At 44.9% G+C, this 13750-nt stretch overlaps 2 protein-coding genes across 4 annotated transcripts; one reads left to right on the forward strand and one right to left on the reverse strand.

The window, feature by feature from the left end:
- The first annotated feature begins 538 nt into the window (after positions 1–538).
- On the forward strand, positions 539–5769 carry LOC136471346 (protein DNA-DAMAGE INDUCIBLE 1-like). 2 transcript variants are annotated; one of them, XR_010761996.1, is made up of 16 exons: positions 539–707; positions 1075–1107; positions 1222–1346; positions 1924–2035; positions 2118–2234; positions 2587–2652; positions 3040–3102; positions 3235–3279; positions 3607–3668; positions 4148–4241; positions 4516–4608; positions 4689–4758; positions 4927–5000; positions 5096–5153; positions 5242–5312; positions 5416–5472. XR_010761996.1 is itself a non-coding variant. In XM_066469075.1 (16 exons), exons 1-16 carry the CDS (start codon positions 642–644, stop codon positions 5542–5544), a joined length of 1233 nt encoding a protein of 410 aa, XP_066325172.1. In that variant the 5' UTR covers positions 540–641; the 3' UTR covers positions 5545–5769. The 2 variants fall into 2 exon arrangements, 1 of the variants encoding a protein (XP_066325172.1); XM_066469075.1 differs by having other exon boundaries at positions 540–707; positions 5287–5312; positions 5416–5769.
- A 568-nt stretch (positions 5770–6337) lies between these two features.
- On the reverse strand, positions 6338–12695 carry LOC136475982 (subtilisin-like protease SBT5.3). Of its 2 annotated transcripts, none has more exons than XM_066473638.1 (10): positions 12280–12695; positions 12095–12192; positions 11794–11958; positions 10310–10418; positions 8142–8742; positions 7967–8064; positions 7613–7858; positions 7406–7520; positions 7112–7325; positions 6338–7036 (listed from the first exon to the last, which is right to left on the reverse strand). In XM_066473638.1, exons 1-10 carry the CDS (start codon positions 12522–12524, stop codon positions 6489–6491), a joined length of 2439 nt encoding a protein of 812 aa, XP_066329735.1. In that variant the 5' UTR covers positions 12525–12695; the 3' UTR covers positions 6338–6488. The 2 variants fall into 2 exon arrangements, with proteins under 2 accessions (XP_066329735.1, XP_066329734.1); XM_066473637.1 differs by having other exon boundaries at positions 8208–8742; positions 12280–12605.
- Positions 12696–13750: the final 1055 nt, after the last annotated feature.

The raw sequence follows: 13750 nt of genomic DNA on the forward strand, positions 1-13750 counted from the left end.
CATGGAGTGAGCGATGATTAGGTTTTTGGAGAGCGATCCGCGACTGCTCGCTCATCTTCTTCCTGGAGATTGCTCTTGGGTCCGTCCTCTTCTTGGAATGTTAAGGCGTCTTCTTCCTGGTGATCCGTTCGTGGGACTGTACTGTGAACATCTTCCTGCATTGAGTATGGTCCGTGACTTCAAACAACACACTATGTCTAGTGCGAATGGAGCCTCCGATGTCCTCGGCATAGGACCCTCCGCTGGATACAGTCTAATCTCTATGATTATTATATTTTGTATTCTTACTGTATCAATCAGTATATCATCTATGCATGCTGTAGCATTCATAAAAAATATACACATGCACATATATATATATATATATATATATATATATATATATATATATATATATATATATATATATATATATATATATATATATATATATATATATATATATATATATATATATATATATATATACTGTCACAAACATAGTGATGTTATATTTCTAGATTAAATTAATAATAAAAATGCCTAAATTCCTGACACCGTGGACTCCACCTCGACTCAGCCCGCCTCGCCCGCAGCCCCCGACCTCCTCTCTCTCTCTCTCACCGGTCACCGCGAGTTCGATTCCAACCGGCGGCGGCGAGATGAAGGTCACGGTGATGACCGGCGACGAGCAGATCCTCACCCTCGACGTCGACCCCGACGAATCCGTAAGCCCGCCGGCACCTCCATCCATCTCAGTCTCCATCTCAATCTATATATATACTGGTTAGATAAGGCTGCTCTGTTTCGCTGATTTTGGTGATGAATCCGCGATGAGAGCTGGGAGTCTGGAATTGGGAGGGAGTAAGGCGCGCTTTAACCTAGCTGATTCGCAATTGGATCATTATATAGCGTGATTTCTCGTGCTTGGTGGGATCTTTTCCTTGCTAATTCTGGTGGTGGTGGCCTGGGTACCGAGTTATCCGTCCGTCCGATCCCCTTCCTCGCGTTGAATTCCGCGTCGTAGAGCTACAGTGAGCTGCGATGCAAAAGCTTCAATCTTTTGGCTAAATCGTGAGTCCTACGTGCTTGCAGGTGGAAAATCTCAAGGCGCTTCTCGAGGTGGAGGTGAGCGGGGCCTGGGATCTCAAACTCTCAATTGAGCTTCCTCTCTGAAGCTTTGCTGCTACTGCTTTGATCTCACATTGCTGGTTTTGGCTGTCTGTGTGTGCGTGCGGCCAGACTCGAGTACCGTTGCAGCAGCAGCTGCTTCACTTCAATGGGAAGGAAATACAGAACGCGGAGAAGCTCAGCGCCATTGGGGTCCGGGATGGCGACCTTGTCATGATGATTCCCACCAGTGAAAGGTGCTCTTGCTGCCCTTCCTAGTGTATATAAAGGAGATAAATTGACATGTGCTACGTATAGCTGTGCCTTTTATATGAGATGTTCTTGAGAAACTGAACACAATTCCTGTCACGTTGCTCATCATTGATGTAATGCGTTCTGGCCATACCAGGTGTTACATTACGTAAAGTTGTCTATTAGTTTCTTGCACAATAAAAGGGTTTAGATTGTTACAACTAAATTATTTCTTTTCCGTTTTGGTGTCCAGATGGTTTGTCTTTCTTTAGCTGTTAGTTTGCCTTCAGTACATCTTGATCAAAACTTAGAATCTGTCTTTTATCAAAAAGATACATTTGCTTTTATTCCTCTTAACTAATCCTTAAGAATCAGATGCCGCCAAAGTACCAATGCTTTATTTTGATTTATTGGCATCATATTAAAAGAGATGCGATAGCTTATCTTGTTCAAAACTTTGAATTAGCACCATATCGAAAGACATACAGGACCTTTTCTTAGTTTAACTACTAATCTTGAGAATCAAGGTACCACTAAAGCACCAATTTCCGCCTAATTAATTGTTTTGGCTGAAACTCTCAGGTCATCTCAGGATAATTTAAGGATAAATCCTTCTGATGGGACTGCTGTGAACCCTCAAGCTTTTCAACAACATATTCGAGGTGATTCACGTCTTATGGCACAGCTCCTTCAGGTAAACTTTTCTTGTGGCCTCATTTATTCGTGTTAGTTGCCAACAACATGCTCTTCTAGAACAATGTTTCCTTGATTTGCAGAATGATCCTCAACTAGCACAAGCTATTCTTGGAGATGACACCAATGAGCTACAGAATATCCTGCGGTCCCGCCACCAACAGAAAACGGAACTGAAACGTAAACAAGAAGAAGAGCTTGTGAGAATCTCTCTGTTGAGTTTTATTTGCTCAGCAAGAGATCATGTCAAATGAAATATGGGATTGCTGATTTTTCATGCATTGACTTCATACAGAGTAGTATAGATCACTTGTGATTTTAATCTTCACTGGTTCACATGAAAATTCGTTGAATCACTACATGCATTTTCTTTTTAAAAAGTATCACCTTGCTGCTTCCTATATTACTTCATTGAAAACATATTTGCAAGTTCTATAAGAAACGTATCAATGTTTTGTGGCTTGTTTTTTTCATGTCCACTCTGTTGCATTGCCAACTTGTTAAATGATAGTGTGGTCACATAGCTAATACATTTGCCTTTTTTTTTTGCAGGCTTTATTGTATGCTGATCCTTTTGATGTCGAAGCTCAGAAGAAAATTGAAGCTGCAATCCGGCAGGTAGGCATTACTTTTCTCAGGATAGCAAATGTTGCTTATGGCAACATTTCTTTTCTTTCATATATCACTGGTAAAATGACATATGATGGACATCACTACATGAACATCTACTGTGTTAAGGAGTCTTGAACATACACTAAAAAATAAAAAACAAACAACAAATCTGCATGCTAATGGGATGTAGCGCAGGAAGGTTCTTACAGGAAAAGCAGCTTTCATCATGCATCTTCTGCTAGATTCATGAATTGGTATCACAGGATTTTGTTTTATATATACTGTTTTGAGCATGCAAAAAGTTTTATTCTGTCTCAAATCTTGCCCGTAATTTATTTTATCTTCCTCTTCGATCAAATATTTGATATTGTTGTTAATCTTTCAATATTTCAGAAAGGCATAGATGAAAATTGGGAGGCTGCATTAGAGCACAATCCTGAATCATTTGCCCGAGTGGTGTGTTTTACTCTCAGGATCTTCCTCTTATTTTGTCAATTCTCCTGAAAGAGTATTCTCCTACAGTCCTACTCAAATGTTTTATTATTTGTAGTATTTATTAATCATTGACATTTTTTGTTGTTGTGACAGGTAATGCTATATGTGGATATGGAGGTCAATGGTGTACCTTTGAAGGTATTAAACTGTTTCATACATATATTTGCCTGTAATCAGTTGAGTCCCACTGTTCTTAGAACATTGTTTTTGTATGAGATTTTAAATATAAGAAAACTAGCATATACTTTGCTGGTTACTTCTATTGAATTTGGTGTCCATGTAACTGATAGGATTGTGTATCAAAATATAAAACGTTAATCATGATATTTACTTTTGCTTGTTATAGGTCTTCTCTTTATGAACCTGTATTACTAGGATATATCAATAATTGCGGTTTACACAATATTTGATTGCTTCCTGCTGATTGTTTTGGTTAGGTTTTCTTAACTCTTCTTTCATCTGCAGGCTTTTGTTGACAGCGGGGCGCAATCGACTATCATATCAAAAAGTTGCGCTGAACGTTGTGGGTATGATTATAATTTAGTTGTTTAGCTGTTTAGGTTTTATATTTGCAGCACCATGATTTTTGTGATTTTCAGCATAGAGAACAGTAATATTAGGTAGCAATCAAAGTTTATCAAGTACTCCCTCCGTCCCAAAATAAATCAATTCCTAGAATCGCCCTTAGCCAAACTATCTTATGTTTGACCAACTTCATAGGAAAGGGTATGTGACACCAAATAAGTACATTGTGAAAATATATTTCATGATGTATCTAGTGATACTAATTTGGTGTCATAAATATTGGTGCACTTTTCTATAAATTTGGTCAAACTTAAAATAGTTTGACTTAGGACAACTCTACAAGTTGATTTATTTGGGGTGAAAGGAGTAGGCAAACTTTACAGTTTGAATAATAAAAAGTAATCATTCTATATTTACAGTAAACTGAAATATTCAGCTTGGAGTATGTAAGATACATCACATACTGTAATGCATTGTGCAGGTTGCTGAGGCTTCTTGATCAGCGGTTCCGAGGGGTTGCTGTTGGAGTTGGTCAATCAGAGATACTGGGAAGAATACATGTAGCCCCAATAAAGGTATCACTGGTTTTACAAAATTTCATTTGAGAATGGCTGCAGTATATATGCAATTTGAAGTTTTTTGTTACCAAATCCATCTCACGAGAAGAAAAAATAAATTAAAATTTTTCTTACTAATGGTTGAAGAAAGACAAACTCCCATATTTTGTAGAAGCCATGTGAAAACTCCTTGGAATAAACATACTTTAGCTTCAATGTTTATGAAATTCTTGATACATTATCATACAATTTAGTTCAATATATGCATTGACTAACAGCTCTGATTTGGCAGATTGGGCATCAATTCTATCATTGTTCTTTCACCGTATTGGATGCCCCGAATATGGAATTCCTATTCGGGCTCGATATGCTACGAAAACATCAGGTAATTGCATGGGTAATTTTTGGACCAGGTCAATGCATCTGACATGATTGTGCCTCATGCTTTTTCATGGTCCTATGCAGTGCATGATTGACCTAAAGGACAATGTTCTCAGAGTGGGAGGTGGTGAGGTTTCAGTGCCCTTCTTACAAGGTCAGCGGATTATTATTGGCCACCTGTTTACAGTTTCTTCTAGCTGTAGTTCTTGAGAAGGCTAGAATGTTAGATATATATATTCTTTAAGTTTCGTACATTGATCTGGCTATTCACATATTGAGTTTGTAATTGAATTCACCAATCAATCTATCATTGTATCTTCAGAGAAAGACATCCCTGCACACATACATGATGAAGAGAAATTGTCTAAGTTAGCGTCTCTCGGCCAAGCAACTGGAGTAAGCAAACTCGACCATTGCATGATGCAACTTTATTTTTTCTTTAACTATGGTATTTACCATTGGTATATCCTTATTTGCTTTGAATAATTAAGGAATCATCAAGGGCGCGTCAGGGTACTCCCAATGTGCCACAACCAACCGCTCCTTCAGGTTACTGCTTTTTTTCACTATTATTATTGCTTCTATATGTTCCATGCACTTGTAATCTTCTGATGGCTGTGCACTAATTTAAAACCAGTAACCGTGAACTAACTTCAAAACCACTCATTCATTTTACTCGCAGGAGCTCCAGTTGCAAACCCTCCACAGGTGAAGTTAAAAAACACCTTTCTATATCGTATTTATGATGGTCACATTTGTGTCTTAATGAATTACCTTTTATCCTAATTGTCTCTGAAACTCTTCTTAGCAGGGAGGAGATTTTGAAGCGAAAGTCACGAAGCTTGTGGAGCTTGGTTTTGACAGGTCATCTGTAATACAGGCGCTCAAGCTGTTCAACGGGAATGAGGAGCAAGCTGCTGCTTTCTTGTTTGGTGGTTAGACTCGTGAGAGCAGCCGTTTCTGGCTTTCTGTTTGCTGAACCCTTTCCAGGGTTGAATATTTGATGTGAAAGTGATTAAAGAACTAGGACACTGTTTGGCCAGTTAAAGGGCTTACTTTTAGAGATGCTTCATTTTTTTTTCTCTTGTTTCTAAGAACAAACACTTGTTTTCTGTACCTGATACATAGACTGATAGACACGTGAATGCAGACAAAACTGTGAAGATTTCTCCTCTTATGGAAAACTGTGAAGATTTCTTCTCTTATGGTTTGGGGCTTTTTAAGTGAGAAAGAACTAGCAAAAAAAAAAAAAGGAAGGAAAGAAAGAAGACAATTCACATCTACTGTGCCGATCCATTTTAAACCACATCTACTGTGGTCATCAATTTTGAATGATGACTATGTGGCCATCAATTTTGAATGATGACTGGAGATAATGTACAGTACTGAGAAGTTTCACTAGTTGGGTTACAAAGTGGAAAGCTTAAAATTCAAAGTCAAAAGTTTGATTTGTCTAACTTAATGTTTGAAATTCTGAGAAACTTATAAAAAAATTAAATTAAATTGGATGTATCCCTTTCTGACTCCAAAAGTTGGGTTAAAAAGTGGAAAGTTTTACTCAAAAGTTGATTTGTCTGTTTAAAGTTCTGAGAAACTTATAAAATATTGACATTAGGTTGGATGTGTACCTTTTCTGAGTCCAGAAGGGTTTTACTAGTTTGTAAAACAGCGACAGTTCAGTATTAGCAAATTTCTTGAGTTCTACACAGATTAGGTTTTTGTTACAGAAAGTAGAAACAAACTTGCTTATATATATAATAATTATATAAGATTTATTCAATCAGAGGCCAAGTTCCCAGCCTCAGTTTTAACAAATCATCAAACTAATGCATCCTCTCTACACCTGCTTCCCTTCCTAAAACCCTACACCATGAGCTCAACTAATCAAGCCGCCTTGACCACAAGAGGACTCCTCACGAACTGCCTCCCGTTGGTCCAGACGAGCGCTCCGAACGAGTAGCCCTTGGCGAGCGCGGCGTCCTTCACCTTGAACTGCACCTCGAACCCCTTCTCCTCCCCCTTGGCGCTGAACTTGAGCACCGAGGGGGTCACCAGCACGGAAACGCCGGCGGGTTCGACCACGATGGCCCTGTACGTGCTGGGCTTGCTGACGTTCTTGACCCTGCGCCGCGCCGTGGCGCCCACGGACGTGACGTTGACGACGGTGATGGACGGGTAGTTGAGGTCCGTGATGCGGTGGGGCGGTTCGCCGCTGGGGCACGTGTAGGGCGCGCCGTTGAACATGGCCATCACCGTGGCGTTGTACTTGAGCGCGCAGAGGAAGTCGAGGTAGTCCTTGTCGCCGAGGTCGTAGACGAGGCCCGGATTCAGGGCGCGGGTGGGGTAGATGTGGCCGGCGCCGTAGCCGAAGGGGCTCGACAACCGGGACGACGAGTTCAGAATGAGCTCTCCCTTGTTGTCCACCTCAATCGCTGCGTTCATGCGAAACGGCCGTCAGCGTCCAACCAAAGTAATGGCGATCGGCGCGGCGCGGCGCGGCGGCTTACCTGTGGTCATGATGGCCGACTTGATGGCGGCGGGGCTCCATTCCGGGTGGAGCGTGCGGAGGAGGCCGACGACTCCGGAGACGTGCGGGCACGACATGGACGTGCCGGACTCCGAGTTGAAGGCCACGCGCCGCGGGTCGAAGGCGAGGTCCGTCGGCGAGTTGGCGCGCGTCCACGCGGCGATCACGCTCACTCCGGGCGCCGTGATGTCGGGCTGCAACACATGCATGAAAAACGTCAAGCCGTCCGCCGCCGCAGGAGAGCCATGGATCGTTCAGTCAGAAAGCCATGAACCTTGAGGATCTCTGGGGTGATGGTGTTGGGACCCTGCGACGAGAAGGCGGCCATGAACGGCGCCGGCTTCGTGCCAAGGACAGTCGCCGGCTTAGTGATGAAGCCAGTCGGATTCCTGGCAGGTTAACATGACAGCAGCAACAGTGTAAATGCCTCCTCCGTCACAAGAAAGAAACTTTGAGCGGCAGGAATGAAACGGCTGCTTACTTGGTGGAGTTAATGTAGTTGTAGAGGAGCAGGCCGTCGCGGTACTTGATGTGCGTGGCCGGGAGCACGTGCGCGTCGGCGATGATCTCGTTGCCGGTGGTGACGTCGTTGGCGAGCACCATCCCGACGCCGCCGGCCTCCTTCACCGCCTCTCCCTTGGCCACCCGGGGGTTGATCCCGCGCAGGCACACCACGATCTTGCCCTTGGCCTTCGCCGGGTCCAGCGCCCCAATCATGCACAGCTGCCTGCACGCCATTAATCATCACAATTATATCATTTTTATCAGTAATAAACATCAGCAAAAGTATCATCACTGGTGAATGGTGATCATTTGGAGACTGTCAGTCACGTACGCGTCCTTAGTGGTTGCATTGGCAGCTGCAGCCTCAACCGAATCGATCAACGGGTACGAGGTCTTCTCCGGCAGCGTCGTGATCGACAGGCTCTGCCCCTGCATGAACGATCCATCGATGGGTAAGCAAAACTACGAACGAAATAATTGAAGAGGGGTGAGGCGTGCGTGCGTGCCTTGATCTTTGTGAGGCCGCTGTGCGGTGGTCTAGCGAGAGGAGATTTTGAAGAGGGGTTGCATGCCTTGGCCTTTTTTGTGCGGTCGTAGACGATGTACGACGGGAACTCGCGGTCCATGGTGCTGGCGCCCGAGGTGAAGAGCCACGGCGCGAGGTTGGAGACGGTGCCGAGGCCGGGGCCCGAGTTGCCGGCGGAGCAGACGACGGCGATGCCGCGGCGGACGGCGTGGAAGGACCCGATGGCGATGCCGTCGTCGAAGTAGTCGGAGGGGTCGCCGCCCAGGGAGAGCGACAGCACGTGCACTCCGTCGTGGATGGCCGCGTCGAACGCCGCCAGGATGTCCGCGTCGAAGCACTCGCTGCCGTTCACGGGCGGGTAGCACACGCGGTAGGCCGCCACGCGCGCGCGCGGGGACCCGCCCGACGCCGTGCCGTTGCCGAACCCGAACACCGACGCGCCGGGCACCGGCGAGCCGCCCGCCGTGGACAGCGTGTGCGTGCCGTGCCCGTCCGGGTCGCGCGGGGTGTTCGTCGATGCGTTCAGCGCGCCCGCCGCCGCCGCGTAGCCCTTGTTGAAGTAGCGCGCGCCGATCAGCTTCCTTTACGCAGAAGCACGCCGGACGGAAACAAAAGCGATCAAAAGGCGGTGATCAGGACATGAAGAACTCGATCTATCTAAACAAGATAATAGTTCACAAAAAATAGCTTTCTATCCAAATTCAGCATTATGGGCGTATGAAAAACTTCCAACTCATAAACTTTTGGGGTTACATACAGTAAAACGAAGGACATTTTGCAGAGTTAACCAAGTTTTAACTAGTGGTATTGTTTTTGCTTCGGTTAGATCTTGTCTTGCTACTGGTCATGGGCTGATAGCAATTGTTTTTGCGAAAGATGTATCGGGAATGGCAGGCACTGAAATGCCCTGTCCACTCTGGAAGTGAGAACGCACTATTCATTTAAAGTGACACTAGAAATTGACTACGTTCAGATCTGCCAGTTTCTGAGAACTTAGTAGTAAAACTACAATATGTGTCAGTGAACAGGGAGTAAGTTTAATTCTTCAAAATGAGGACAATGCAAATGATGAATCAGATAAAAGCAATTCAGTATCCAGAAAAAAGCAAAGAAGGATGAGAATAAAATCCAACCCCATCTTCTCTAAAGTTCACATGATATCCCTGTATTTTTTTTTTTTTTGAAACGAAATATCCCTGTATGTAGTACAGTGGTTGATGACGATGCTGGCATTGCCTCCCCATTTATAGGTTTCTCTTTAAAGTAAAGTATTACGGATACCAAGGGAAAATTTGAGCAACAAGAATGTGAATGTTTTGTCTGCTCAGTATATGCAGAGCAATTAGGTTAACTTCAGATATTCAGTATTCATTCCAGTATAACTTTTCTGGTTTCTAGAATACTCATGAATAAATCTTTTACATTTGGAAAACAAAAAAGAAACTTGATTGAGCCTACTCCATTTTATTTCAGGACAATACTGGTTTCCTTCTATTTTTCAAGCTGAGAATCTTTGAAAGGTCTCTAAAATCTACAGTTGAGACACGCCACCAATCGACGTCGTAGCACTGTTGAGTGGGATCAAGCTCAATCATGATGCATGGATGGATGCCCATGATGATCAGTGCCGCTTGATCTAAGGCATCCACTGGTGGTGGTCTCACACTCACAGCCATGCGTGCAATGTGGTGGTCTCAACTCTCAATTCAACTCAATCAACCTCATCAATACTCGTAGTGCTACACCATACCAAACCAAGCAACTCAACCTTTTGGCATCGCATACGCTGGATATGCTCCAAGAATCGGATCGGAGCAGAGTTTCTAAACAACACTCAAGACTTCTTGAAAGATAATAAAAAGTTGGACTTGCATGTCCCCAATGTAATGTTTTATGACTAATAATATGTATAAGACTTTAATGAAAAGTGAAATAGAATTATGAGAGTACTTTTCATGGTGAATCGAGTGACATCAATCTTCAATCTATTATGTTTTTGAAGATATTCATGGTCAGAGTTTTAAAGGTTTGTCAAACAAAAATCCAAAAGCTACTTATTTCGCAGTCAAAGCAGTAAAGGGTTTTTTTTTTCACGAACGTGCGGAATTGCAGTAAATACATATGCCACTAACTATGCCTTATAATTACCTGTTGCAATGGAATTTATCATCTTGGCCTTTGTCGCAGGCTCCTTTCCAGTGGGATGGGACTGGCCCCAGACCATCATCCCTAAAGCTCTCAGATTCCGGCCACACACCTTTGTATCACAAAAGCACACATACTGTGAGACAACAAAGCATGCCAAATTCCACATGGATATATCACATGATATAAAAACGACATCCGGATATATATGTAATTCAAGTCAAAGTGAGAAGAAAATTCAGGTATTTTGAACACAGGCATGCAGAACACTCTTTAGATGTCCACCAAGGTCTTGGCTGCATCTGAATCTAATGAGTTCACCAGCAGTGCCTAATAAAGGTCCACAGAACAAAGAGCATGCAGAGAAAGTTAGGAGGAATGCACACATCACCCTGCCGGCCGGATCATTGAATGGTCCTGTGCCTTTTTTACTGATGAACTGGGCCTGTCGATTTGCTACTTGATTGATGGGCAAAGTCAACAGCAAAAACACTGTGGATGTGTTTTTCAGAAAAGGCCACTGTGGATGTGTTGTTCCATGGCTCTTAATTAATCAGAAGAAGGGACATGCGCATCTCAGTTTGCATAGTATGAGATAAATATACAAAAGTTTAGGTGCTAAATCAAATGGATAGAGATGCTACAATCGTTGGTCTTCTAGATGCGGGCCCATTGAACTGGACATGTTGGTAGAAATACTGGGCAGGTTGAATTTTTCCTGTACTGCATGCTCATCGTACCAGTCGACGACGATTGACTCCGATTTTTGGTCAGTTTCTCAACCACTTTCTATTAATACGCAACTGTTATTGAAAATATAATGCCGTTCAACCACCCTTTGACTATGCTCTATCAAAATTTCTGAAGTTCAGTTTCCAAAGAACACAAATACTCCCTCCATTCTGGCATTTTTCTAAATACATAGTTTTACCGTGTATCTAGCCATAATTTATATCTAGATGTATAGCAAAAACTATAAATCTAGAAAAGTGAAAACATCTTATAATTTGGAACTATTACCCCCAGCAGCAAACAAAAAGATTAAAACCTCTTTTTGGCAGCACTACAGTATTATACCACTACATACTTTTGAGTGAAAATCAAGTCAACTGTATATATCATGATCAATCAAACTGGAAAGAATTGACATATATATAGTATGCAGCAGAAAGGCGTAAAAAAGAGCCCGCGTACGCGCGTGTGTTTTCCTTTGTGAAGGATTAAGGAGAGAGCGTACGTCTTCCTGTTTGGTGAATTAGTAGTTAGGTTAATAAAGAAAGGCGTTGTTGTTTGGCGGGCGCAGAGGCAGACGAGGATGATGATGATGACGATGTTTATGGGCGAATCGATAGCATCGGCTGGTACTACAGCATCTTATCGCCAACTGCTGCCTCGAAAACGATGGCTACGGAGAACACCGAAGCGACGGGGTATACGGCGGCAATGGCGGAGGGATCGATCGGCGCAGGTAGGTAGCGCTAGCTCACCTGTGTCGAAGTTGCCGATGATGGTGTCGGCGCCGAACTTGGCCTTCCGCCACACCGCGCCGCGGGGGACGCCGCCGGGCCCGGCGAGGCCGAGGAACTGCCATGACCGGGTCGTGTGCAGCTTGCGGCCCCGGTTGGGGAACACGGAGATCACGCCGGGTTGCCCTGGTCAGAGGATAAGAAAGAAAGAAACGGGACAAGAATCAGTAGTCGAAAGAGATCAATTCGCCGGAAAAAATAATTAGATTAGTCAGTGTGACCGTCGCCGGAAGAGGGAAGAAAGAAGAAGAAGCAGGCTCACTGGCGATCTCGGCGGCGGCGGCGGCGTCGAGGTTGGCGGCGAAGCCGTTGATGTGCTTGGTGTACGAGTAGAAGATCGCCTCCCGCGCCTTCTCCTTGCTGCATTGCAAGGCATTGCGTTGCGCGTCTCATCAATCAATCATATAAAAAGAAAAAGAAATCGTAGCGATCGCGGCGCGTCCGTACTCTCCGCCAAAGACGCCGGCGAGGAGGTCGTAGTGCGCCTCGGCGGCGCCGCGCTCCAGCGCCTGCAGCTCCTCGGCGCCGTGCGTGCCGAGCGCCGCGCCGTGCGCGTGCTGGCCGAGGTACACCACGTACGACGTCACCTCGCCGGCTGCAGTGGAGAGCGAGAGCGAGCAGAGGACGAGGGCAGCGATGACGACGACAACGACGGGCGCCATCGTCAAGGTTCTTGCGGCGGCGGCGGCCATGTCCACGGGGGTTTGGGCGGTGGTGTAGTGGACGAGTAAGATGCGCGCGGGGGTAGGATCTTTATATATGCGCGTGTGCGCGCGGGAAGCGCGGGGGTGGAGGCTGTTCTGGCGACGACTCGACGTGGGTGGATCCTCTGCCCGGCGCCGCCGGGACGTGAATGGCGCAAAAGTGGTTTGATTTGATCCCTCCGCCGATCTGGTGACAGTTCGTTACATACCGCGCGTGCGTGCGTACGTGGATATCCCGGAGGCTTTGCGCGCCCGTTTAAATGCCTTCCTTCTGTAGCTCTGCGAACCCTGATACGTGTGCAGATTAGCAGCCTGTTTAGATGGCTGGTTCGTATCGTCGCTGGTTCGTGAAGAAGTACTGCTGGCTGGTTTGTGTGAGAGAAAAATATTGTTCCGACTGAAAATTTACAATCGTTTACGATAAACGCCAAACGAACAGGCTGCAGATGGCCAAATGCATTACATTGTATACCGGGCATGATCGTGGCAGTGTTCAAGATTACAGAGAGATGATGTGGTACAGGTTGGCGTAGGTGTAATCTCTATGATATGATTGTAGGGTGTAGATACGCATTGAAGGATATTTTCTTTTTCTTGATTCGTGTGATGGGTATCTACAAGGTTGTTAGAGAATAATAATGGTTTTATCCTCATAAAGAAGGTCAATATTTGTGATACCAATTAGGTATATTCCACGATGGATCTAACCACATGTATTTGGTATCATAAAAATCGACGCTTTCTTTTCACGGGCAGAGTAGTAAGGTTATACACTTTAGACTATGTTTGGATTGACTAAAACAAAGTTCTAGCAGCTAAAAAAGCTCTAACCAATCCAGTAGCCTAGCTTAGGGCGTCTCCAGTGGTCTCACTTAGAGCTAGCTGAGGTCTCTTTAGCAGGGCTCCGGCGCCTGCACTGTAGCAGGGTGCCAACAGGTGTCTACAGGAGCCGGAGCCGCGGAGCCAGAAAAACGAGTTTCTCTGGCTCTGGTTGTGTCAGTGAGAGAGGAAAGGAGGGGAGAGAAAAACGGCTCCGGTGAACAGTAACCGAGTGTCGGCCGCTGGGCGGCCGACAGGTCAGAGCCGGAGCCGCCAGAGCCCTGCCAAAGAGGCCCTAGTCAAATTCTTACTCGCTGAATAATGCAAAAAAGAAGAGGCCAGCGTGGAGCCGAGAGATAGTCTTGCACATTTCACTCTCTCTCTCTCTCTCATGA

Source organism: Miscanthus floridulus, chromosome 8, assembly GCF_019320115.1.
Source record: "Miscanthus floridulus cultivar M001 chromosome 8, ASM1932011v1, whole genome shotgun sequence".
Taxonomy (NCBI): Eukaryota; Viridiplantae; Streptophyta; class Magnoliopsida; order Poales; family Poaceae; genus Miscanthus; species Miscanthus floridulus.

Excerpts from the sequence above, each read along its gene's own strand:
- LOC136475982 (XM_066473638.1), bottom strand. The coding sequence starts at position 12,524 with ATGGCCGCCGCCGCCGCAAGAACCTTGACGATGGCGCCCGTCGTTGTC. Across the intron at positions 10,419-11,793 it reads CATCGGCAACTTCGACACAG|GTGTGTGGCCGGAATCTGAG; the intron begins GTGAGCTAGCGC and ends TGTGATACAAAG. Across the intron at positions 7,037-7,111 it reads GTCGGCCATCATGACCACAG|CGATTGAGGTGGACAACAAG; the intron begins GTAAGCCGCCGC and ends GCATGAACGCAG.
- LOC136471346 (XM_066469075.1), top strand. The coding sequence starts at position 642 with ATGAAGGTCACGGTGATGACCGGCGACGAGCAGATCCTCACCCTCGAC. Across the intron at positions 1,347-1,923 it reads ATGATTCCCACCAGTGAAAG|GTCATCTCAGGATAATTTAA; the intron begins GTGCTCTTGCTG and ends TGAAACTCTCAG. Across the intron at positions 2,653-3,039 it reads TTGAAGCTGCAATCCGGCAG|AAAGGCATAGATGAAAATTG; the intron begins GTAGGCATTACT and ends TCAATATTTCAG.